This window comes from Plectropomus leopardus, chromosome 15, assembly GCF_026936395.1.
Source record: "Plectropomus leopardus strain MGB_pleo_1.0 chromosome 15, ASM2693639v1, whole genome shotgun sequence".
Lineage (NCBI taxonomy): Eukaryota > Metazoa > Chordata > Actinopteri > Perciformes > Serranidae > Plectropomus > Plectropomus leopardus.
Window position 1 is genome coordinate 26,302,913 of NC_142190.1, and position 24,737 is coordinate 26,327,649.

General features: G+C 40.6%; 3 protein-coding genes across 4 annotated transcripts; 1 reads left to right on the plus strand and 2 right to left on the minus strand.

The window, feature by feature from the left end:
* The first annotated feature begins 476 nt into the window (after positions 1 to 476).
* Positions 477 to 12,983, plus strand: LOC121952419 (uncharacterized). The gene is made up of 10 exons (XM_042499088.2): positions 477 to 1,581; positions 2,335 to 2,366; positions 2,475 to 2,586; positions 3,405 to 3,482; positions 9,783 to 9,842; positions 10,021 to 10,113; positions 10,224 to 11,819; positions 11,943 to 11,999; positions 12,159 to 12,258; positions 12,386 to 12,983. Exons 2-10 carry the CDS (start codon positions 2,357 to 2,359, stop codon positions 12,497 to 12,499), a joined length of 2,220 nt encoding a protein of 739 aa, XP_042355022.2. The 5' UTR covers positions 477 to 1,581; positions 2,335 to 2,356; the 3' UTR covers positions 12,500 to 12,983.
* On the minus strand, positions 701 to 8,241 carry LOC121952420 (uncharacterized). Its single transcript, XM_042499092.2, has 2 exons — positions 7,921 to 8,241; positions 701 to 6,831 (listed from the first exon to the last, which is right to left on the minus strand). The coding sequence occupies exon 2, from the start codon at positions 6,823 to 6,825 to the stop codon at positions 5,539 to 5,541; it is 1,287 nt and encodes a 428-aa protein (XP_042355026.2). The 5' UTR covers positions 6,826 to 6,831; positions 7,921 to 8,241; the 3' UTR covers positions 701 to 5,538.
* Positions 12,984 to 13,084: 101 nt separating the features above from the next.
* Positions 13,085 to 22,077, minus strand: plp1b (proteolipid protein 1b). Of its 2 annotated transcripts, none has more exons than XM_042499094.2 (7): positions 21,923 to 22,077; positions 18,955 to 19,141; positions 18,696 to 18,852; positions 18,287 to 18,464; positions 17,956 to 18,029; positions 17,118 to 17,183; positions 13,085 to 14,015 (listed from the first exon to the last, which is right to left on the minus strand). In XM_042499094.2, exons 1-7 carry the CDS (start codon positions 21,924 to 21,926, stop codon positions 13,944 to 13,946), a joined length of 738 nt encoding a protein of 245 aa, XP_042355028.1. In that variant the 5' UTR covers positions 21,927 to 22,077; the 3' UTR covers positions 13,085 to 13,943. The 2 variants fall into 2 exon arrangements, with proteins under 2 accessions (XP_042355028.1, XP_042355027.1); XM_042499093.2 differs by lacking the exon at positions 21,923 to 22,077 and adding an exon at positions 19,497 to 19,716.
* Positions 22,078 to 24,737: the final 2,660 nt, after the last annotated feature.

The window sequence follows — 24,737 nt, forward strand, 5'->3', positions numbered from 1 at the left end:
GTCTTCATTTTACACTGCCAAGTTCAAATGCTCCCACAGGGGACAAAACCCAGAAAAGAGAAAACAACAACGATGCAAAATATCTGCCAAAATCAAACAATTCAAAGCATGACTGTGATTTTCTGCAAGTTATGAAGCAACCTCTTTGTGTGATGTGATCCTTTGCATAATATATAGGCTACAGGCATATACAGTATATGTGTGTGTGAATGTAATAATGTGTGTTTTTGCCTTTTAAATATGCCTTTTTTCAGGCTATATTTAAGAGGTCAGTTCACTGAAAAGATAAAAAAAAAAAGGTTTCCTCACTTACCTGTAGTTGTATCAAGTCATGTAGATAGTTTCCGCTGCAGGTTTTGGGATATTTATCTCTGAGATTTCCACCACGATCCTGATACAAAGGAAATGAGTGGGCTGCTGTGCTCACAGCAATGAAAATCAGCAGCAACATCTCTCTACAGAGAAAGTGTCCCAGATACTGTGAATAATCTACAGACCAAACTGTGAACATTTCAGTCCATTCAAATCTAAAATAATATAAAAAAACTGAGGTTAAGTTTGTGGGTGCGTCTGTTTCAGTTTCACTGGGGATATTGCATATGTTGCCTAGATCAGTGGTTCCCAATTGGTCCAGTCATGGGGTCCAGATTTCTCCTTGGTCATTAGTTCAAGATCCAAACATACGATAAATTCACATAAATCACATATTCAATTTTATTTCACAAAATTTAAACAACATGTTGACTAAGAACACAATGAAACTAAGAATAATCAGAAACTGTACTTCAAAATAAAAACTCTGTGGCGGAAATTCACTTTACCTTAACATAAAGTGCATTTTTTACTAACTTGACACATTCACAAGTCACATTCTGTGCATTCAGAATGATCCACAGCCCACTTCTGGATTGTGCCACTGGTTTAGCTGAAATTGAAAGACTCTGATAGGGCAGTAGATTAAATTCCAACCAAGAAACTGAAGATCAGGTCTCTCTTGATTCCTGGCATCCCCCCAACTGGAACAGCATGTTTGTGAATGAATGTTTTTCTCCTGCAACCAAGAGCGAAAAAACATTATAAAGGCTTCTTATGAAATGTGTTAAGCCAATGAGCTGCAGAGTTTTATGTCTGGCTGCATTAATAGTGTGGTATGTATTAAGCATCAGTCAGTGGGGAGTGGGGGGTACTAAATTGTAGGTTTGGTTTAAATGATATGAGGTTGTGTCACACTTTGCAGAGTAAAGATCAATGCATGAAAACCCTATTTTGCTTTTAAGGAAAGAGTGATTGTGCAATGAAACATTTCGCACTTGCAAAAACACGACACTATCAAACAATGGCACCTGTCTGCCCACTCTGTGATTGTCATGGAAAGCAACCCACCCACCCATCCACTTGATCAACCTGCATAGCAGCATCCAGGCGCGGCACTTGAGACTCACAGGGGGTGGATTTGGAAACGACAGAGGGGTGGGGGCTCAGGTTGAACTGTCTCTACCTGCCTGCCTGTGTGACACAGAGACCGAGAAGAGGCTCGACACCATTGTGCTTTGACAGCGCTGACACAGCTGACCTGAACAGGTGAGAACACAATATGGTGCAAAGGCTGGACTTCACACAATTTCATGTTCACTGACTATGCCGGGGGTAAGGGCTCATTACAGAGTCAGAATTGCTTTCATTTTCTATGCATAATGGATTTGACCTGGTTAATTGGCGCTGGCACATCTCCAGTGAGATTCATCAGAGGAGATTAAAGCACTAAGTGCAGGTCAAAATGTTAAGAGGAGCTCAAAGAGAATGCAGACAAGATGCACAATGTGACAGGACATGAAACTGTAAACACAGGGCGGGTTCAGATCCTGAGCAGACAGCTAACAAGGAGACTAATGTGAAGAACATTTCTCGCCTAGCTCTGTCAAGATGACATTGGGGTTTTTTTTAACATAAAATGTGGTAAACACTGAGAAAAAAAAGCATCCAAAAGATTACCTGAATTATGTAAAGCGTATTTATGCTCAAAATTCTGATCCAGCTGAACATAGGCGTCCAAAATGGTTAGTGCTGTAACAAATGCTTCAGTGTCTCGTTTACATTCAGAGTGAGCTGTTTCGTGCAGAATGCAGTATGACGGGAATGCAGTATGTATGAGATGCTGGGTCATTAAACAGGTCTGAAGTCAGTGGTGAATGCAGAGAGAAAGAAAAAAAAACAAAAACTAGACAGGAAGCAGATACAGTATATCACAGTTCTACACACAGTCAGTGCAGTTTTGTTGGGATGGAAGTTTAAAAAGCTTTAAATTAAAATGTCATCTTTAATACATTTCATCAGGTTGAACATCTGAGAAAACATCATGTCGAAAGGTGAGTCCCTCTTGAATCTGATATTTCATTTTTTGTAAGATTAAAAACAGTATGTGAGTATTCTCGGATCCCAGTGCTGATGAAGAAGTGTGTGTTTGTGTTTTGTAGATGTTAACAGATACAAGGTGTTTCAGACCACCAGGGTGCGGCATGCACTGAAGAATGATGGCTGCTGGATCCATAAATCAAAAGAGGAGAATGAAGAGCAAGAAAAAGCAAGGTTTTCTCTATTTTAGACAAATCTCTTTTTCTGTAGTATGTATGTATATAGATTTAATTAAACTCCTAATTGGTTATTCAGGCTCGGTGGTATGTTTTAAAATTTGTAACATCAGAAATGTGAGACTTTCACAAGCTTAACTAATTTCCACTAAAAGATGGAGATATATATATATATAAAATATATTTAAAAAAAAAAAAAGTCTCACCCAAAAAAATCAATATCATTTTAATTGTACACTATATTTCGAATGTTTAAACTGAATCAGCTTAATGTCAGACAGTGATTTCCAACAGGAAAATTAAGCCGATATATGTCTCTCTTCACAGCCAGACTCCATTTATAAAAGTGGTGATTTAATATCTCCAAACACAGGAGCTGCTGCTCTACCACTGCCTCCAACAGTTATTTTGTTTGTGTTATTGTGAGACTTTGGCATTTAAAAGCATTAGCTTGGATTCACCAAAGTAACACAATAGCACAAACTAGCTCCCTAAACAAAGCCGGGGGAGACCAGCAGCTCCTGTGTTCGGCGAGCTAAAATTACTGTTTTTGTCAACGGAGCCTGGTCTAATATTTATAAAGATGAATTTAAGACATTGTGAGACTTTTAAAGGACTTGCAGACACCCTATGAGGCTTGCTTTCCTGCTTTAACACTGTAATTTAGTGTAGGCATTGTTACTATATTTTTAGACCCTGTTTAGTTTAGTTTAGTTTAGTTTCTAATTGTCTACATCACAAACAATGACTTCCTGAAAGAGAAATGACTGAAAAAAAAGATCCTGCAAACTTACAGCATTTTCTTCTGTCTTGCAGTACTGACCAGGAGGTGGAGACCAAACTGTCTCCAGTCAGACAGAAATCCTACGTCCTGTCCACAGCCAGGAAATTTGAGTGAGTATTTGAGAAATGTTGCCACGCACTGTGTTTAAGAACAGAGTTGTAGACTGAGCTTACTGAACAACGAATAACGGGGGCTGTAAAACCAGTTGCTGTCTGACAAACTCCAAACACACAAATGCAGTACCCAGATTTGGCCAGCAGATGTTACCATTTTTTTGACAATATAAAATGCTACAAAACAGGGAATTATTTTAATGTTTCATAATGAGTCAGTGCTTTGCAAAGCTCCCAAATCATTAGTAAATGTATGAGATCTGATGAGGTCATATCTAAAAAAAAGAAAAAAAAGAGAAAACCAAAAAACAACCAAACAACAACAAAAAAAAACCCAAAAACAAAACCCTCCAAACAAATCCAGTGCTACTCAAATGTGGTGCCGTGACACATTTTGATACAGTGTGATAGCACTTTTGTAAGTCAAACTAAGACTCTCCTTTGACTCTGTTGTGTCACTGAATAAAATAAAAGTATAAAAGCTTCAGGCAGAAATCTCCATCTGTGATATTAACATACATAAACATTAACTTAACCCTGGGCTGCTCTGCTGCATCCATAAAGACCTACAGTGCACTGCAGGCTGACTCCTGCTTTAGCTGCTTGCTGAAGCACTGATCTGAATACAATTCTTACTTAAGCATTTACCCTTAAGGCACACAGGAACAAACAACTGCTCTAACACCTGCATATTTGCCCTTCAATCACAAAAACGGTCCTTTCGGCTTTCTAATTAACATCATAAAAATGTAAATACCCAGTTTCCGCTGCACAAATATTTTACCAGGCATCATTTTTCACTGTGTTAAATACTAATCTCAGTGTTTTGCTGATCATTTTACTCTAACGTGGTATTCAGTATTCATAAAGTCACATTCAGAGTTATGTACTTGAGATTTAAACAGACTGTAAAGATGCTCTAAAACATTTATTGACTGTTTACATAGTAATCATAATTATTAATGCATGCAGTAGTGTTCCCCGCCCTGTGTATTCTGCCAGCTGTACCTATTGCCTTGTCATTACATCACCTGACTTGAACACGTACATGACACACATACACACACACACACACACACACACACACACACATGCACATGCACGCACGGACGCATGCGCGCGCGCGCACACACACACACACACACACACACACACACACACACAGAGTCTAAAACTCCTTATTGTAAATTATTAAGCATACAGACACTTTTGTGCTGCAAAAATATTTCAAAAATACATTTATTTTGCTTTTTCTCCCTGAGATCAAAATGTAGCGTCCATTCCTCACTGCAATTGGACAAAATTATACTTTTGAACACATTAATGTTTAAAGACACCCCTCCCCAAATAAAAAAGGGGCTCAACTTTATATTCAGACAATATATTCCTTTTATAACTACGTAATGGGCCAAGTAAACAGCAGTATTAAAAAAACACACTGTTTCTCCTCCATATTCAAAGTTTGTTTCTCAGCAGGCTTGAACTTCACGACGAAAAAATCACTTAGGAAAAAGTTTTATGCGTGCATCTTTACTTTTGTTTTGCAAATATTCTGCTTGGAAACTGGACCACAATAAATCCTCAATATCTACCTACATCTTCACGATGTACTAGTTCCTGTAATTACAGATTCTCAACAAGATAACACTTGACAACATTGCTAAGATTTCAATCTGTCCTTTTATCTAAGCATGCCAAGAACAATGAGGTGAATCTGTTACTCTGCTTTCATGTTAGCTGAATACACACTGAGCGATTAACCCCCCCCCCCACTGTGGGAACTACTGTGGTGCAGCATTCAAACATTTTACTCAATTATTAAATCTAAGCACAATGTTGACTCGTAATTTATATCAACACACCCCTTTCTTCTGGTGAGCTGACAATCAGAGCGCTCTGCAAGGAGGCTGGGGGAGGTGGTGCACGATCCTCAAGTTGTAAAACAAACCAAATCAGTATTTCAAAAGACAAAAGCAGGCAGATTTTGTTGAATTATGCAGTGAATATCTTTCCTCAAAAGTACTGATGTCTGATAGTCTGAGGCAGTTATGAGTTATGAGGAGGGTCCAGCAGCTGTGAGGTCAGTGTGCGTCTCCTGTGCTGACAAGGAGGGTCCAGCTGCTGGGCCCACGCCGTGTGACGGCATTAAATGACCCTCATCGATGGCAAAGTTGTTCTGTGGGTAGATGCCACATTTCCTAAATCCCTCCTTTACAATCTGGACACCCTCCTCCTCCTTCACTACCTGATACGTCCCTTTAAACACACCTGAGAACTCCTTTTTGCTGATTGCAAAGTGAGTGTCAGTGGTGCAGCCGTCACCTATGAGTGCTGCAAAGCGCTGCTTCAGGAGGACAAAGAGACCCGCGTCGAGTGGCTGCAGGATGTGAGAGCAGTGAGGCGGAAAGCATAGCAGGATGACGTCCTCCTTCCGAGCTGCCTCCACCACCTCAAGGTTCACGGGAGACTTGTGGCCATCGAAAATGAGCAGCAGCGGACGCTCCTTTGGTGCGTGAAGGAGGAAGTGTTTGAGGAACCATTTCTTGAAAAGGTCAGAGTTGGTACATCCTGAATCTGACCATCCATAGAGGGCGTTCAGAGGCCCTTGAGTCTTGTAACATACTCCTCCCGGGTATGCCTTTGAGTAGATAATAAACGGGGGAATGTCCTCTCCAGCTGCACTAAAACAAGCCAGGACGGAGATGTTGTCCCTTGAGCCTGGTGTTGGCTTGTAGCCCAGACTGGCAGATTTGGGGAGAATCACCTTCTTCCTGCCCAGCTGAAAGGCCGTCTCGTTGCAGTTGAAGATTTGATGAGGCTTGTCTCCGAGCCCATGAGCGTCCATGACAGTGCTGAGTAAACGGAAAAACTGATCCACTGCTTCCTTTCTCACACATACCGTCCTCCCACGGACAACATTGTCTGCTGGCTGAATGGTGATGTTCTTTTCTTGCCTTTTTCTAAAATTGAGCCACCAGGTCTGGCCTAGTTTAGAAAACGCCACCCTCCGATGCTGCCGCTTATAAATGGATGAGGCAAAGGACACCAGCTGTTGCTTGGTCAGTGGGAATCCATGCTTGGACATGTACAAAGAGAATTCCACCAGCAGCTCCTCGTCGGCAGACGTTATAAGCTGAGCTGGCCCACTGCGACTCCCCGGTGTCACCCGTCCACTGACTCTGTCCCCCAGTGAAGATTTAGGGACTCCAAACTCTTTGGCGGCTTGTCTTACCGTACACCTTCCTGACTTCACCTCGATCAGTGCGCGCTCCATGGCCTCCTCTGTCCATTTCTTCTTCTTCTTCCTTCCGACTTTGTCAAGATGATTTCTCGATGGCATTTTTGTCTAGGATGGCACAAGAAATGCATGCATGAGTAACACATTAAACAAGTATGATATATACAATCAGTCTACTTACGAGAATGTGTAATTAAAATCACAAAAAAACTGTTCTAAAAGACTAAACACCTTGAGTGCCTTCCATCCTTCTTTGTCAATACATAACCAACAAAGACCCACAGACTGCACACAGTCTTTTTCCTGACAGGGAGTACATTACCTCCTTATTTTAATCCCAGTTTAGTTTACAGAACAGCTTCCTTATTTGTTGTTGCTTACAAGCACATTGCTCAAGAAGTGGAGCACAGAATCTCCTGCATCCAATATTCATGTTTGATGGATGGAGGCACTAAACTGAAGTTTGGTTCTGATTCACTAATTTAAAGGGTCGTTTATATGACATGTAAGGAATAATAATCCTCAGCTGTTTCTCTGGTGTAACACTATAAGAAGTTATTGTGCATTAGGAGCCTGAAGAGCACCTTGACCCTCTTTCTGGTAAGCCTAGCCAATTTATGAAGATGGGATTATTGAGAAAAAGGTTTATTGTACTACTTTTTGTCCATGTAGAATTTGCAGCTCTAGATTAAAACAACATCAACAATAATAAAAACAAAGACTTAACAAACTTAAATTGATTGCAAATCAATAAAACATTTGCTCTAAGAAATGTGCAAGCAAAAAAAAAAAGCACTTTCTCCATCCACACCACATATATAAAGGTCTGGATTACAAATACCTGCAATGCTGACTAGCCAGTCTTGATTTTGACAAACATAGTGTATGAGGCTTTTAAAGATCCTGTTTCAAATATGTTTAACTTTATTTCAAACTCTTAAACAAATTAGATACCATTGTTTTTTTTTTTTTCTTAATCCAACTCAAACAGCCTGTTAGTTTTTCAACTGTATTTAAACTAGTCCAGGTTTAGGCTACTCGAATTTTGCTTTATACTTGTCTGTAAAGAAATATAATAGTTCCATTCATTCAGGTACGAAAATTACACTGTACATGTACTATATGTACTGTACATGTTCTCACAGTCAAAGCTCTCCACCTGCAAATGGAAAGCTGTTAAAATACAGACTGACTTACTGGTGTTGGGGAGTCGTCGTACTGGCTTTTAATAGGGGCAGAAGAGGACTCGTCCTGTGCTGGTTGTGACGTCCAGCACCGTAGCGTTACTGTTTGTAAACTACAAAAACGTGAAGCCTGGCGTTTTTAGAGACGAAATTACGCTTTAAAAAACACATACTTAGTGGCAGTATTTATTCCACAGTCGCCGTTACACGTCTGTCGGTAAAAGAAAGTTTTAAGTATACGGTTAAGTTTAGCCAGAGCCCCAAATTTCCCTGCCTAGCATGAAGCTGCTAACTAGCAACATGTCCACATAAAAAAACAGCAGCAAGAGCGGAACAAAACCGGAAGATGAGTGACGGTGTCTTCAAAATAAAATAATTAAAGTTCTTGTTACAAAAATAAGTGTCCAACTCTACAGGTACCCAGATGTCCACACTGTGAGATGTTCATTTATGTTACATACTGAAAATATGTTGTATATTTTCGCCGTTTTTTGTGGGTCACTTAATTTTTTTTTATTTTTATACTTTACCCATACATAGCACTTTATTTTATTATATTATTATTTTTTTAGGTGTTTGAAATTAAGTAGGCTATATTCAATTCATTGAATACATCAATAAATTGCACCACAGTGCTCGTATGACGTGGAACTAAGGCTGTACAACAGATTGTAGAATAATTATCAGAAATTTAGGAAAGCAATCAAACAAACTAAAAATAAAGGCTAAACTCTTCACTAAAATGTAATTCTACAGCACACTAAAATATTCTTATTGTGGTTATTGTTATTTCTAACGTTTCTTATGCTGCTGTCTTGGCCAGGTCTCCTTTGAAAAAGAGTGTGTTGATCTCGAAGGGACTTACTTGTTCAAATATGAATTAAATAAAAATAAGAAATAAAACCGCTGAATTTTCCCAAATTGGAGGCTTTTCATATTTTAGTGGTAAATGTAATGCAACTTATTTCAGATTATTTGAAAGCATTTGTGTACTTTTCCATGACCATTTAATACTTATATAAGACATATCTATTTCCATTTCTGACGACAATATGTGATGTGAGAGGTATCAAGGCAAGTCATTTGAATCATCAGTTCCAGACACTTCATAAAGAGTAAAAGGTTAACATGCTTTGCTTACAGTGTTTACAGGTGGGCAATGAGCTTATAATCTGTTGAGTTACATTCTTATTAAGATGTTTCGCAACTGCAAGCACTGCTGGCTCTAACAGGCCAATTGTAATAGATGAGTGACAGAAACTGGAACTAAACTGACTCATGCATGTAACTGAATCACATTCCTTGTTCAAGAAAACAGCTCCACCCCCTCACTTCATGCAATGTGTTTAGTGGTATTTACATCGTTAATAAACATTGTGTTGACATTTAATGCTCTGTCAGCTTTGCGTCATCAATCAAAGTAGCCGGCTCTTATACTTTACTTTTACCATTCAGCTCTGGTGTCTTATGTGTGTTTTGTTGTGCTCGTCCTTCAATGCAGGTCAGTCTTTTTGTGCAACATTATTTGTGTAGGATATAGATGAACCTGTCAATTACATAGAAGGATAAAATGAGTCATATTCTGAAGCTGCCATAACATTTTAGTATCCTGGCTGATAAGGTTGTCTCTGACACAACGTATTTAGCAAAAAAGTATTTACATAATATCTTGCAAAAAACACTCTTTTAACCATCTCAATATAGACCTTTGGCTTTGATGACAATTTTTAACTTAAGTACTTCAAAGCTGATGAAATCTTTTCTTAATTGTGACGCATGAATTAGCATATTATCATTTGCTACCGTTTTGTTTTCTGCTTTATAATATAAATGCCTTGGTTCTTTCAACATGTCTTTCTTATTCCTACCCCGTAGATCACTAGATTCTCCGGTGAGCCCTCCTTTCCAAAAGATGCAGTTTACTCCGTCTGACGGGTATGTATGTGTTGAATTTTAATAGCAAAAAACTGTGCAAACTATGAGTAACCACAATCCACTTGTTTCTAAATTTGCATTATTAATCTCAGTTAAGTCTCAATATTTAAACCAAAAGTATTGAATTCAGTGCCACATTATATTTTGCAAGTTTATCATTTCCCATTCTGTATTTTAGCAGTTCATCTAATCAGGGAAATTGTGAAGCCATTCCTCCCTGTAAAGATGCTCAGCCTGAGGGTTCAACAGCAGAGACCACAGACGATGCAAAGTAAGTATATGAGAGTATCTCTACTGAGTGTAACTGCTGCTGAGTGTAGGGATTTTTATTCATATGTAGTTTTTTGCATAGTTGGGAATAAGTAACTCCCTCTGTTACAGGCCCCAAGCACCCAAAGAAAAACTTATCACAAATGGTGAGACACAGCCTGAACAATCAGTAGCCAACACAACAGCAGAAAACAAGGGAGATGCTGCTGTAACTTCCCAGTCAAATGTTGAACACACTGACGGGGCAGCTGAGGTCTCTGCAGAGATTCATGTAGCAGAACCTATCCAAAATGATGAAGCACACCCAGTTTCTTCAACAAGTCCAGAAGCAGTGTCTCCTGTGGAACCAGTTGCCAACTCAACTCCTGTGGAAGATCTTGTTGCAGAACCCTCTGCTGCAGTTATCACAGAGGATGGTAAAGACACAGTTGAAGCCCCTGTTGCGCCTACAGTAGAACTGCAACTTCAAGAGGAGCCTTCAACCGTAGCAGTGCCAGCATATAAAACACATTTAGAGGATACTGAGGTAGAATCTGTCCAGCCTGAAAAGGGTATTGGTGAGGAATGTCATCCAGAACAGGCTGCAGAAAAAATAGTTGAAACTGTAACTGAGGTTGTAGTTAAGTCAACATCAGACACAAGTGACGTGGTTAATGCAATGCCGGAAAAAGGGGCTGCTTCCCAAAACAGTGTTGAAGCTGTAGCTGAGGTTGTGGTAAAGTCATTACCTGACACGAGTGACACTGTAAGTGCAACACCAGTAACAGAGGCTGCTGTTCCCCAAGTCAGCCATGAAGCTGAGGTTGCTGTGGTTTCTAAGACCCCTGATGTGACTGGTTTACAAGAGGAGGCCGCTCTTCAAGTCATTGTGGAACCAGTCCCTGACTTAGTGGTACCATCTGTTTCCGAACCACTTGCTCAACCAGTGACTGAATCTGCTACAGAGGAGAGTTGTGTGAAAGGTCCTCCTGAACAGGCGACTGAGGAAACTGTCGAAGTTGTAGCTGATGTTGCTGTGGTACCTGAGCCACCTGTTGTGAATGGGTCAGCTGGAGAAGAGGCCATCAGTGTGGAACCCGTCCCTGATTTAGTGGTGGAATCTGTATCTGAAACGTCTGCTCAACCTGTTGCTGAAACTACAGAGGGTAGTTGTGAGAAAGGTCCTCCTGGACCAGTGAATGGGGAGACTGTTAAAGATGTAGTTGATGTTGTTGTGGAGCCATCGCCTGAGATGCCTGCTGTGACTGGTGCAGCACAGCAGGAAGCTGCTCCCCAAGTCAGTGTTGAACCAATCCCTGACTTAGTGGCAGGCACTGTTTCCGAATCTCTTGAAACTGCAGTCAAGTCTGAAGAATGTAAAGCTGAACCTGCAGCCCAGGCAGAGCCAGTTTTGAAGACCACAGCAAAAGAGGTAGTTGAGTGTGAAATCCAGCCTGTTGATAACACTGTTGTTGAGCAAAGTGTTGAGTCAGTACCTGAGAGTGCAGCAGATCATGTGGCGGAGTTGAAAATTGAGGATGCTGTTAAACCTGTAACAGCGCCAAATGCTGAAGCTGTTCTGGAAAAGTTCTCTGATAGACCCATTGAACTGTGGGAAGCATTAGATGTGAAGCCACCGACAACAGAAGCTAATCCTGAGCCTGTGAAAGATCCAAAAAAATTCCAGGCCGAAGAGACCAAACCGAATCATCACTCTGATGAAACCATGTAAGTAAGCTCTTATAAAAAGGAAACAATTCTATTTTACTGTTTGTCATATTCATATTCATATATTTCTTACTTATACAATTAAATGCATATTATTCTTTGCTGATGACTATTTTATTTTAGATCTGATATATTTCAAAAGCCCAAGAAGAAGCAAACATACCCGCAAATCAGGATCAGGTAATGTCTCACAATGACGAATTACAAACATTATATAAGTTATGAAAAAGAAAAACTTAGAGTAAACAGTGCCACAGCACATTTTATGGTACAAACAAATTCATACAGAAAGGTTAACATTGTTGATATTTAAAAAAAAAAACTTTCTCTCCACTGCAGGAATACCAGCATTTGTTCAATCTGTGACCAAACATTTGTTGGAAATGTCAAGCTTCACCTCAGTGACCCTGTGATCACCTGCCACCCTGAATGTCTAAAGGTTTGTTCAGTCAGTTAGGAAACATACTGTACATCCTATCTCTCTATGGTTATATATATTGGTATGTACTGATAGACTGAAAGGCTCTGGTCATTGCATAATGTTAATTTTGGGTATGTTTTTGCAGTGTGGTGTGTGTGCAAAACCCTTGGGGGACTTGCTGATCCCCATGTACTTGCACGAACAAGACGTCCAATGTCGTGACTGCTTTGCAATAACTCTCAAGAAGACTCAAGCCTAAGTGGGACAAAAAATGATGCCGGAGCAGACTCAAAGCATATTGTGATTAACATGTTGTTTGGACTGTTACCTTAAAGGAGCTCTATATGATATTTATAGCCTATCCATTATTTAGAGGTTGATTCACACGGCTCTCAACATGGAGGTAGCTGAGCTGGATTGATGTGTTTTGGCTTCACTTTTGGGGGGCTGTCATGTCATCCATCTTTATATACAGAGTCTATAGTCCAGGACTACAACACACAGAGGTAGAGTGACTTTATTCCGTGCTGAGGATGCCATCACACCAATAGGCTATATCTTTACATTGCAAATAGTTATTTGCTGCTACATTAGTTCTCTGAATTTATTACAGCGCACCGTTTACTCTGTATTGTTTTTTTTTTTTAATAATCTTAAACCCCTACTGAAAGTTTTTTAAGTACATAGTGTATTATCAAGATTAAGAATTATGTAATGAAATGGTCTGGCAGCACATTATTTCTGTGGTAATTGGCAAAGATGTTTAAATGAAATATGATCGACATGAAAAGATTTTTATTGCAACATTCTGTATATGATTAAAATAAAATCACAAATTACTGCCTCAGATTTGAGTGGTTTAATGAGCCTTAATTAAAAATGAGCACACAAAACACAGCCCAGCTCAGTAAGTCGCAGGGCTACACATCAAACATGAGTCACCTGGAGGCACATTATTGAAGCATCAACACCTCAGTAACACAAAAATAGCTTATTTTAAGCAGTAACCCAAACACATCCTGAAAAATTGATACATGTCTTTGTTTCCCTCCTACACAGTGGCATTTAAATGAAGCAAGAATGCATTATGGGTGAATGCAAAGTACATGTAAGTGAAAGCACAAAGGGAGACGAGGGGATACACCTAACCCATGTAGAGAACTTTGGTACATTCAGCCTCCCTTGCTGTAGTTCACACGATGTTGCTATACAAGATGGTGATAATGAGGCAGCAGCAAAATCATATTCAGAACCAATGTATGCATCAGTAAACACAAAGCGGAGTGCATGCAGTTATGACAATAGGGGCGAGCTGTCATTGCTCTTAATTATTTATGAGACATCATACATCATAATCTGACAACAGCATCAGCACCAATGAAGCTTCAGAAAACAAATAAAAGAAGAGATGCAACATGGCAAGAGGTAATGAACAACAACACTAAGAGAATCATCTGAGAGGAGGTTTTGGGAAGAAGGCCGGAGCTCGCTGCTGGATGTGAATTATCTTCATCTCTCTGTCTGTTGTTCATACAAAACAGTGATGAGAAACATTTGTCTGTTATTGGACACGTCTAAAGAAATACTGTAGCAGGTGATCCACATTTGGAAGTCGCTGTTTCCCAGAGGATGAATGGAAGTCTAAAAGTTGACTGTCCATCATAGCCAGAGAATTGGGGTTTACTGGGACGGGGGAGATGCACTTAGCGGACCCCTTTCCTGCCCAGGAACCGCAAGACTGCGTAGTTGTAGGTAGTTGCAGCCAGATACAGAAACTGCAAAGGAAGACATTGAAATTAATGTGGAAAGGAAAGAAGGAAAAAAATATTGAAAAAATGGATTTGGCTTTGAACATACTGTAAAACCTCAATTAATAGCCCAGGCTTTTATTTGCTTAAACCACTGAACACAAGAGGCTTGGGACAGGTGTCTATATGGGACAGGCTTTTAATTCCTTTCACACAAAACTGTTGCTCAGCAAAGATGGAAATATAACCAAATTATGTATTTAACTTTTTGAGACCTGGGCAAATTGGCTTTATTTTATTCAAAAACATGGGAAGACGAGAGAATGTAAAACAAAAATATAAGAAACAAGAAATGACCTGAAAAAAATGCTTAAAAATCTCAGTAACTGTGTTAAATCATTTTAAATACATAATTATGAATAAAGTTCACCGGCAATTTTGCAGTAGCTTTTTGAAAAGAATAGTCTTCTAAATCTCATAATCTCTTTTTTGCAGTATTCTTGTTTACTATGCCGATAATACATCTTCTTTGGTGCTTACCTTTTCAGTAAAATTAGCTGAATGATTGAATTTTAGAGAATCACTGTGTGTTAACACTGTGTGTAGCATGTCCATATTGTATGTGTGTGTGTGTATTGTTGTGATCTAACAGCTAACGAACGTTAATTCCAGCAGCTGTAGCCAAAAACACGGTTTTATACATATAAAGAACTTCTATAAACCAGACTTTGCCTCTAATTGAGACAGGCCTTTATTTGTCAAAATGTGTTGCCACACCCAACTGGTAAAAGAGACTGGGTGATGATTGGGATTAGGCTTTTATTTGACATTGTATGGTAATTATTACCGGGTTATATGTCCTGGGATAATAATAAACACCATGGGCAAGCAGTTAGCATCCGTTTAGCAGCCTAGGTTTGTGAAGGACGGGTCAGACCGGGCCGGCCCATTTGACGTCTCTGCCTGCCCGGCTAACGTGTAAGTTTTCACACAGGTAGACACTTTACTACAATACATCTATGATGTAAACGAACAAATTAAACAGGGAATAAACTTGCCGTGTTTTTAATTAAAAATGGATTTACGGAAAAGGTTTAAAGCTTGGGACATATAATGTGACTGAGCTGCAGCCGCTGACGACCTACAGCAGCTAGTCGAGAAGTTGCAGGTGCTAGCTCATTTTGAAAACCGTTTTCACCGAAGGAATATGCTTTATCCGCGCAAAGCTAATTCATCTCGGTTTTGAAAAGGACTTGACGAAGAAGAAGAGGCATGAGTGGAGGGAAAACGGCGTCTCCAGCTTTATTAGCATCAATAAGGAGTGGAGCAGCACTGACAGGGAGGGTGAGTGGACTGTTTCCATGTTTATCTCGAGGCTGCTGTTCAGTGCTGTCCATTACAGTGCTGTTTTTTCTGTGTTGTGTGTATTTGCCTGTGGTCAGCTGGTTGGGCAGGTATAGGGCCTAAACAGAGCTGCTGTTGTGGTGGTTTTTGGTGTGCATTTACATGCCTTTACCCAATGGTTTGGGCTATGCTGTTGTTTCATTTTACCACTTTAGGCAGTGTTACTGGTCATGCTGTTCAGTTGTTGTCTGTTTGTGCCTGTTTCTGTGCTTTTACACAGTGTTGCTGGTCATGTTGTTGTGTCAGTGTGATGCTCGGCGTGTGTCTTTGGTCATACTAGCTGTATTTTAATCTGTATTTGCGCAGCCCAGTTGTACACCGTCTTCTAGCAACAAATGCAACTGTTGCCGCTGTTGAGTTTAAAATGTGCATTTGTCGTGATACTTTTTGGCACCCCATCTAAATCACATGCCCGCTCCACAGATGTGCCCTGGACCTGGAAGGGTCAGTTCCTCAAATGTTATTGAGCTATGCAGGGAAGGTTGGAGATAGTAGGGTTTGAGAAATTTATTGCTGAGATTTCTGCACCCAGCTCAATACAGTTTTTGATTTTGTTTGTGGTGTGCACAGAATTGAAATCAGACTTTGGTGGGTTACCTATTACTCTGTAAAATCAATATACTTTGCTGTGATCAGTGTTGGTCAGAAGTATTTCCTTGTTAGAAAGTAGTTCCGTGTAAGATTAGGTTCCAGGTGTTTGAGATGTTGCTGCTAAAACAATTTTTTTTAATACTTTGAGTACCAAAAATGTTTTCATCAATGGGAAATTTTTTCACTTTTTATGAGGATTTCAAAGTTTAGTCCAGCCCAGTGTTGGTGGTAAATGTAGTCAACTGAAGCAATAAGTTCCTCAGCTTGTGCTATATCATTCTCAGGGACCATCCACTACCTGTCTGATGATGATAAGCCTCTGGAGTCAAAGGCCAATATTTTGGGAGATCCACTTTTGCCAGCAGATATCCAGGCCAAGACTCCCTCTACTATAAAGCTAAATTGTCATCAGATGATAGCCAATGGGTTCCAAGAATGCTTTTTGGCCAATTTGTTCTGCCTCTCCGCACAGATGGTTTACCTGCTTGCAGTGCCTACATGTAGCAGGATGCATTGCACACAGCCTCGGCCTCTTTTCACAACATTTAATTGGCTTTATCTGGCTCAACTAACAACACCTTAATATCTGTGGCAGTCAAAACACTGTAAAATGTATCCTCATGGATCATAACATGCTCTATTTTTGGATGCCATTTTCACTGCTGAATGCATAGCTAGTTTACAATACAAGTGAAGTTCTGTTTTTGAGCGGCATGCAGAGCAGAGATGAGCCTGTAGTCCTTTCTTGCCTCAGACTATGTCACTGACATGTCACATGACATCCCATATGCAGACTTTCTCGGTCCTTAGCCTATTGCATGCACTGAGTAAATTAATCGACTACATTTACCATCAACATCAATTGGACATCCACAAGTAAAGGGCCCAATTTTTTCCTTTGGCCTCTGTTGTATTGGGGTTGGCAGCAATAATGTAAGAGACAAAAACCTAACCAAAAAAAAAAAAAAACCCACAAAAAACCCCAAATTATCTGCATTGCTGCAACTAAATATGTCTTTTTGTAATTAATCGACCCTTTGTATGCAACCCGACTGGTGGTGTTTACAAAAGCAATCGTAAATGAAATATTGCATCAGAGCAGAAAACATACAGATCACCAAGGAGTTTGCTCACCAGTGCTAAGAGAGTAACCCCGGCACCAGCAAATGCAGCAATGTACAAGTCATAGGTGACGTAGAACTGTAAGACATATCAAACACAAATCAGTTTAGTATACATTTAGAGAGTTGAACCAATCCGTTGCATGTTCGCATCATCCCGTTTCACTATATAAAAATGTTTGCTTGCACATCCATACATCATTGGCGCTGCCAAGAGGTAGCCAAAGGGGTTCACGGCCACCCTAATACAATCACTGGACCCCCTTGTGAAAATAATTGAACCTCTGTGTGTTGTTTTTAAACTTGAGAAGGCTTGTCCCAAGTAAATATTTTGCTCCTCACAACCTTCAATGAAAGTTGTATGTTTGTATTTAACCCTTTGAAACCTGGATCAACATTAGTTTTCTTGTACAGAATTCAGACATTTGAAATGTGATATCTTTCAAAAACATTGGGGAAAAAAGGCAATCAGCAACTTGGCATGGAATGTCCAACAAACTGCAAAAAAATTAAAATGTGGCAAAAACGGTATTAAAAAAATAGATAGACAGAGATCGAAAGCAATGTTTTTCAGAAAGTAGATAACAAGGGAAAAATGTCAAGAAAACTATATTTATAGTTTTTAAAAATTATTTTTCAGTTCAGTTATGGCTTTTGGTTTAAGTGTCCCCTTTAAGATTTTCAGTGGCCCCGTCAGGCCCCCCATGAACATTTTTTGGAAGCGCCACTGCCGTCCCTTATTAATTCAGAGGAGATTTCACATTGATTCTGCACACTGATTTTAACATGAGGGCGCTAACATCATGAAACACTGAACTGTGTGAAATGGAATATTGGATTCAGCTACTCACTTCGCTGGTTTTGCAAATAGACGCCAAGGTCATCCCACAAGCCTTGCCTGGCATTGCATTCCAAGGAAGCAGACCTTAAACGAAGACATGACGTAAGTGAGGTACCTCTTATGCTGAATCATGATGAGCTATGACACATTTGCTTGCACCCAGCATATCGAGGACACAGCAGCGAAGAAATTAAGATAAAGGCGCAGTTATCTCTATTATTTCATAACTAATTCAACAAGCAGTTTTGCATCCCCCTCCGTTGATTAATTCATGGCTTTCACGGACACATTAACATTCTCATCAGGAGGACATGCGGTCAGTCATTATAAGAGCAACGCACCATACTGCCTGGCGTCCATGCAAATCCAGCCGTGCTGATTAATGCTGGGGGTGGTTTCAGCCAGGATGTTGATGTTGTGGCAGGTCTGCTCCATGTTGAACAAGAAGTAGACTGGGATGGCGGTGAAGGCGAACACTGCCAACCAGATGAAGGCCAAGATGTACGTCACTATGATGAACTGTTGAAATAAAAAGTGCAGTGTGTAAGGTCAGAGAAGTGTGGCGTAGGTAGCTCAGGTGATAAATGTGGTGTCATTATATGTCAGCTATCAGGCGTAATTAATGATTCTGTACAGACATTTGCACAAACAAAGAACATTTCATTGATCTTAGGAGCTAAAAACAAACCAGCATTGAGCATCTTAACAATGACGTCATATATCACCGCCCTGTCTCCTCCCTGTTCTCACCGTCAGGCTGAGGCAGCGGCCACAGTGGGTGCTCCTGAATTCACCAAAAGTCTGCTTGACAGCGCTGGTGGTGTAGAACCCCTCAGCCAGCAGCAGGATACCATAGAGGAAGAAAAATGACGCCAGGCCATAGATCACATACTGGAAGTATTTGATACTGGGACAGCCACAGGGAGAGAAGTCAGGTCAAACAGTGAATCAAACAATCCTCAAGAGCTCAAAAGTCATAATTCAAAGAATTCATTGAAGCGTCACTCACAAGGAGGCCATGACCACAAAGTCTTGAACGTTGCGGGCGAAGTAAGTCTCGACGAGAACTTCGGTCTGGGACAACGCCTCGTGCCCGCAGCCACAAAATAATGCCATGCCAGCATAGCACAGCAGGGTGGCCACCAGGGACGGGTAGGGCACTGCCCCAAGGCAGCGGATACAGCAATCATAACAACCTGAGGGGGCATAATATATCAGCACACAGGCGGCACACACCGCACATATAACCACACAACACATCTACGCCACGGTGGGGGGAACTCTTTTACCCTGTGGGGGGGCTATGAAAAAGGCCTCGCTCTGTCTGCAAATCCATGAGCATACACCAAAAACCCCACCGACAGGCAAAGAAAGCAACAGAAGAAAAAAATTAGTTCAAGCAGCGATCCCCAATAAAGCGTCCAAACAATAGCCACTGACTTCACCGCAACCTCATGCACTTCCTCCGATGTAAGCTGCGCTGTTGAAGCAGGTAGCAAATATCCACAGTGTTAATAAATGCATTGGCAGAAATGGGATAGAGGGAAGCACCTAAGGCTTTGCAAAGCCAAGGCTGCCTGACCGGAAACATTTGCTGCTTCTGATCCTGTACTCCACACAACAAGAGAGATCCCAATGCCAACCAGTGATGTACAGTGCTGCCTACAAGCTACAGTAAAATAAGCCTTGACGCTGACTTCATCTGTATGTGAAAGCTCCTCTGCTGGTACCAACACCTCACGGCTCTACTAACTCTGGTCCTGCCCTCAGCGGTCACAGGCGTCACCAGGCGTGTGAGAGACGCTGGTGAAGCTTCAGGGGCCTAAAGAAAGAGCTTCTCTTTGTGGCTGCAGATACAATGTCCATTGTCTTTGCCACTATCAGGGAGGAACAAAGGGCAGCGATGTCAGACAAACAATAGTGCCACGATACACACAAACAGTAGTATGTGGAGGCGGGGGGGGGTCTCTACACCATCACTACTCAGGCCATCCTCCCTCTGCAGCTGGCTGAGACTGGTACCATGGCACTGAGTGTCCATGCTGGCGGGGGCTGGGTTCAAGTGTGCAAAGAGGGCAGAAGCATAATGAAGGAGAAGGCCAATTTGAATATCTTCACAACAACATCAACAACCCCACTCAAAATTTGTAGCTACACATTTTTGCTAGCCTTTGGTGCTTATTGTCTGAACTTTTTCAATGCAATAAAACATTATGATAACTTAAAGGGGTAGTTTTTAAGGATATTTTTTAGTGTGGTGGTGTGAAGTACTTATCCATAGTCAGTGTATTGCAGACAGTAGATGTCACCCGACATGCACCCAGTGCGAGGCAGGCAGGAGTCTGACACAGAAGTGAAACATTGTACTGTGGTAGATGGGGGCCAGCAACAAAAGTTATTTTAGTCACTCCAAGAAAGTCCCACCTAAAAGAAATCTAAATCAGTTTAGGTGTACATTATACTGAGAGTATTGTCACCACTTTGCCTTAATGTCGAACAACCCATTTTGAAAGGGAGGATGGCTTCAGTTTCTTATTTGTGCTCTCATCAAAGCCACCAGACTCCAGTGAGAAAAACAGTTATTTTAGCTCGCTGAACACAGAAACTGCCGCTCTACGCGTCTTCAGTCAGTTAGTAAGTTTTATATTGTGTCTTTGATGAATCCCATTTAATCATTCTAAACAAGTCAAACATTTGAGGCAGCAGTAAAGCAGCAGCTCCTGTGTTCATTGATGTTAAATCACTGTTTTTCCTCAATGGAGTTTGGCTTTGAAGAGAGTCATACAATAGCTTCATTTTTTTAGTTGGAAAATTACTGCCTGACATGTAGATAAAGCAGTGAAAATACTCTCAATAAAGCGTACACTTAAACTGATATAGATCTTTAAGGTGGGACTTTTTGAGGTGGCTGAAATATGTCCACGGCATTAGATTTCTGAGCTTCCGCGTCAGACTGCAGCCTGTTTCTCCAAACTGGGGTTGCGCCAACTGATATCTACTGTATGTGATACACTGTCTTTGGACACCTTATACTTAAAAAAAAAACACAAACCCTAAACTATCTCTTTAAGGTTAAGGTTAAATAAAAACACACGGGCAAACATTAGAAAAACAGCCAGCCTTCCTCATGCCACTATCACAGATCATTGGATTTTAGTTGGAAGGAACGGAGGTTGTGAGTTCAACAAACTGCTCCTTAAGTATAAATAGTAACAGCAGGGAGACTGCTAGAGTCCCAAAAAATGATAGTGCCTGCAGACGCCCACGCATCAGCTGTGCCCTGCTGCAACAGTGGTTACAGTGACAAAGTGATACAGGCCATCATAGCCTCTATTGGAATTCAGTGCAAAAGGCAGAAATGCATTTGTACAGTAGAGGCAAGATCATCAATCAGAAAGCTGTAAAAAAAAACCAAAAAAAAAAAACGAGTGAAAGCACACAAGTTGGTTGTACATGAGAGAAAAAAAACAGAGGTTGTTTGGGTCTACAGCTCTCATGGAAATTTGCTAATTTCTACCCATGACACATGTGGGAGTATCTGACCTCTTTCACATGAGTGACCTGGCATGGCCTTGGTATGATGGGAGTCAATGGCCATCTCTCTCAGCCACTCTGAGTCCAGTTTTGTTTATGGTTTAAAATGGGTTCAAAAAGGGTAACGAGGGCTTCTCTCACTGAAAGCAAGCAATCCAGGCTGAGCCCGTGTGCTGTTTTCTCTCAGAAACCATCATCAAATCATACATTAGGATCAAGAGCAAAGGGTTAATTTATGGTGAATCAGTATGTAGATATCAGAAAACTTTTGACAAATGAAAACACAGGATCAGTTTTACAGCAAATCTCTCCCACAGGGCAACATGATGTCTAAGGGGCAGAAAGGATATATTAAAGGCAACATTAGTGAGTTATTGAAATCCACATTTTCAAATCACATTAAAAATAGATGATAAGAGTTATTAAAGATTTCGTGCACTCACCCATGTCCAGAAAGAAGTGCAGGGGGTTATTGAAGTTTTGCAGGGTGGCTTTGTGACTGTGATATGAGGATATGAGAAGTTATTCCCCGCCACTCCTATATGAATCTGACTCGCGCTTTTGTCTCATCAACAATAGATAGACCACATCTCCCCGAGTCACATCTTAAAGTCACAAAGTCCCATTTCAGCTGCCAGTCATTATTTATGGAGCCATGGGTTCAGAATTGGGGACAGGGAGAGGGTTATAAATTCGAATATGAGTTATTTTCTTGGTATTTGGCTATATTTACTGCATTTTAGCTGTTGTGACTAAAACTTGTGGCTTCCTCTGATTACACTAAAATATGTGTTTTTGCATGCATACTTTATGCAGTATATCAGCTGCAAATATTAAATCGGTTTGTACACTTTTGCCATTCTACAATAATTTAAATTTCACTGTTTTCTTTAACTGAATATGCACAATGCAAATTCATACAATGCAGAGATTTTTGTAGATGTTTTTGCCCTAGAGTTGCTGGATTATTGTGAACACTTATTTCTAGTGTGCATTTCATCAACTTCCACTAGTTCATTTGTCCATAGTCAACATGCATGTGCTGTCTGCACACGCACATGCTCCATGTCAGCGAGACACAATTAACAGAGCAGCATCCTCAGAAATACACCGAGATAAGAGATACACACAGACAAAAGACTGAAATAAATCGAAACGCCAGTGACTGACATCGATGAAGTTGACTAACAAGGGTGACATTGACGGTCGGGTCCAGCTGCTGCCCTCCTTCCCTCCCTCCCTCATGTTTGACCCAGTTGATGTCAAAGCTGGGTTCAGTACAAAGGAGCCAGTGTGGAGTAGGAGAAAACACCACGCTATCCTCTTTTTTTTTTTTTTTTTTGGAGAAGCCCCTCAACCTATTTTTGCTTCCCATTTGAAGCACATGACAAACTGGACATAACCGAATAATGTAAACGGATACTAAAAATCACTTTGTTCTATTACATTACATTGCATTTACATGAGATGTTGTCAGTATTTGTAATAAAGTAAACTTTGTCACTTTCTAAGGGAGCTCAGATATCTCAAAAACAGCACATTTGAGAGCTGTTGTTGAACATTAATCCATTCCTCACAAAATAATAGCCTTGTGGATTGGTAAATTGCTTGGTTTGAGTTTACAGTCTGTGGCCTTTTGTCTCCTAAAAACCCAAAGCAATATAGCATCAAGTAATTAGCATGTAGGGAGGATTAATGACATCCAAAAGTGAGAGAGCGGAGAGGAACGACGCCTTTGAAATCTCTGAGAAGACCATGCAGAGAGAGAGGGGAAAAAAGAGACGGGGCGCATTAATTAACCTCGCTGCTGTATGTGAGAGTGTGTAATGGTTGTCAGCTTTACTTTCAAGATGTGAATTAGCAATAATGTTGACAATCAAAGGCCGGGATTAGGTAGGAGGACAAGTTTTGGAGGCTTGCTGGCTTGGGGTGACACGAAGAGAGCAAGTCATTCATTTATGAATATTCCGCAGTAGCTGATGCAGATGGTGGCCGAGGATGCAGGCAGCTCGGATGATGAATTATTGGGCAACAGTTAATAACACCGCCTAACAGTTATTAGGTAATCCATGAACTGATTTTGAACTAGTGCATTAGTCTCCAAGCTTTCAAGTAAGTTGCAAATGCTATTAAGATGCATATATCAATATATGTTCTGCATAAACACATAGAGAGTGGTGCCTATATCATGATCAGCACCATGGACAGCAGCTGTGAGTGTACTTTAAATCAATGTATGTGGCTGTGCCTGCAGTATGTCGGTGTGATGTTGCACACTGCTCTGTCTTTGAATAATTTTTATAATTGTTTGCTGTGTGATAGATACACTCGCCAATATTTACGCACTGGAAGTGGTAATATGCATGTGTTTATACAGGGGCGGAGGGAGGCCCTGTAAAAATATTTGCACCACCTTCAATCCCTGTTATGGTAATGTGTGTTATCTTGTGACAAAACGAACAAACAGGCAGCAAACAAACAAATAAACAAACAAGCACTTGGAGGACAAAAACACGTCAGGCTCAGTCAGAAGTGAATTCAGTGGCGATGACCTCCTACCGTGTGAGCTTAAATTATTTGTTTTACCGCATGATGAAGTAAAGGGAGGACTGAGCTGTTCTCCAACAGGGTGTTTATTTGCTTGCGTGTTTGATTGTCTTTCATGATAATCTCAGACTCTGCTGGTTGCCTGTTTGAAGCCTGGGGGAACTGCAACCAGGCGCTGTGTGTTCTAATATTTTTAAAGATTTTGCCTAAAACTGCAGGAGGAGCAGAGCAACAGCAGTTAGAGGCACATGTGGAACATTAAGGAAAGATGGAAAAGAGGACTGTGGTGCTGCTGGAGGTAAATAAACATAAAATTGTAGGCTAAGTGATGAGCATATTGGCAGAGACACTCAGTGAGGTTTTTGATAGTGAAGTCATTTTCTGACGTAAAGTGAGACTCTTAAGCAGTGACTGTGACAGTTATGATAAATGGTAAAACATAGCTGCTTGCTATCAGACAGAACTGTCACTCAAAACAACCCCTTTTCATCTTCAGTCTGACATTGCGTCTTCTCTGACTGATTTTCGTGGGAGAGGGCATTTGATTTTCACTAACCAATCATTAGAGACAACACATCCACCTGAATGTAACATAATTATAAGTCCAAATTGACGTGTAGCCATTCAAAATACTGGTTTTCCAGAGGTTTTAAATGGAGGGGAGTGAGGTGTCTTGATCATGTTTGATCAGGGCTGTATAGTTACAGATTG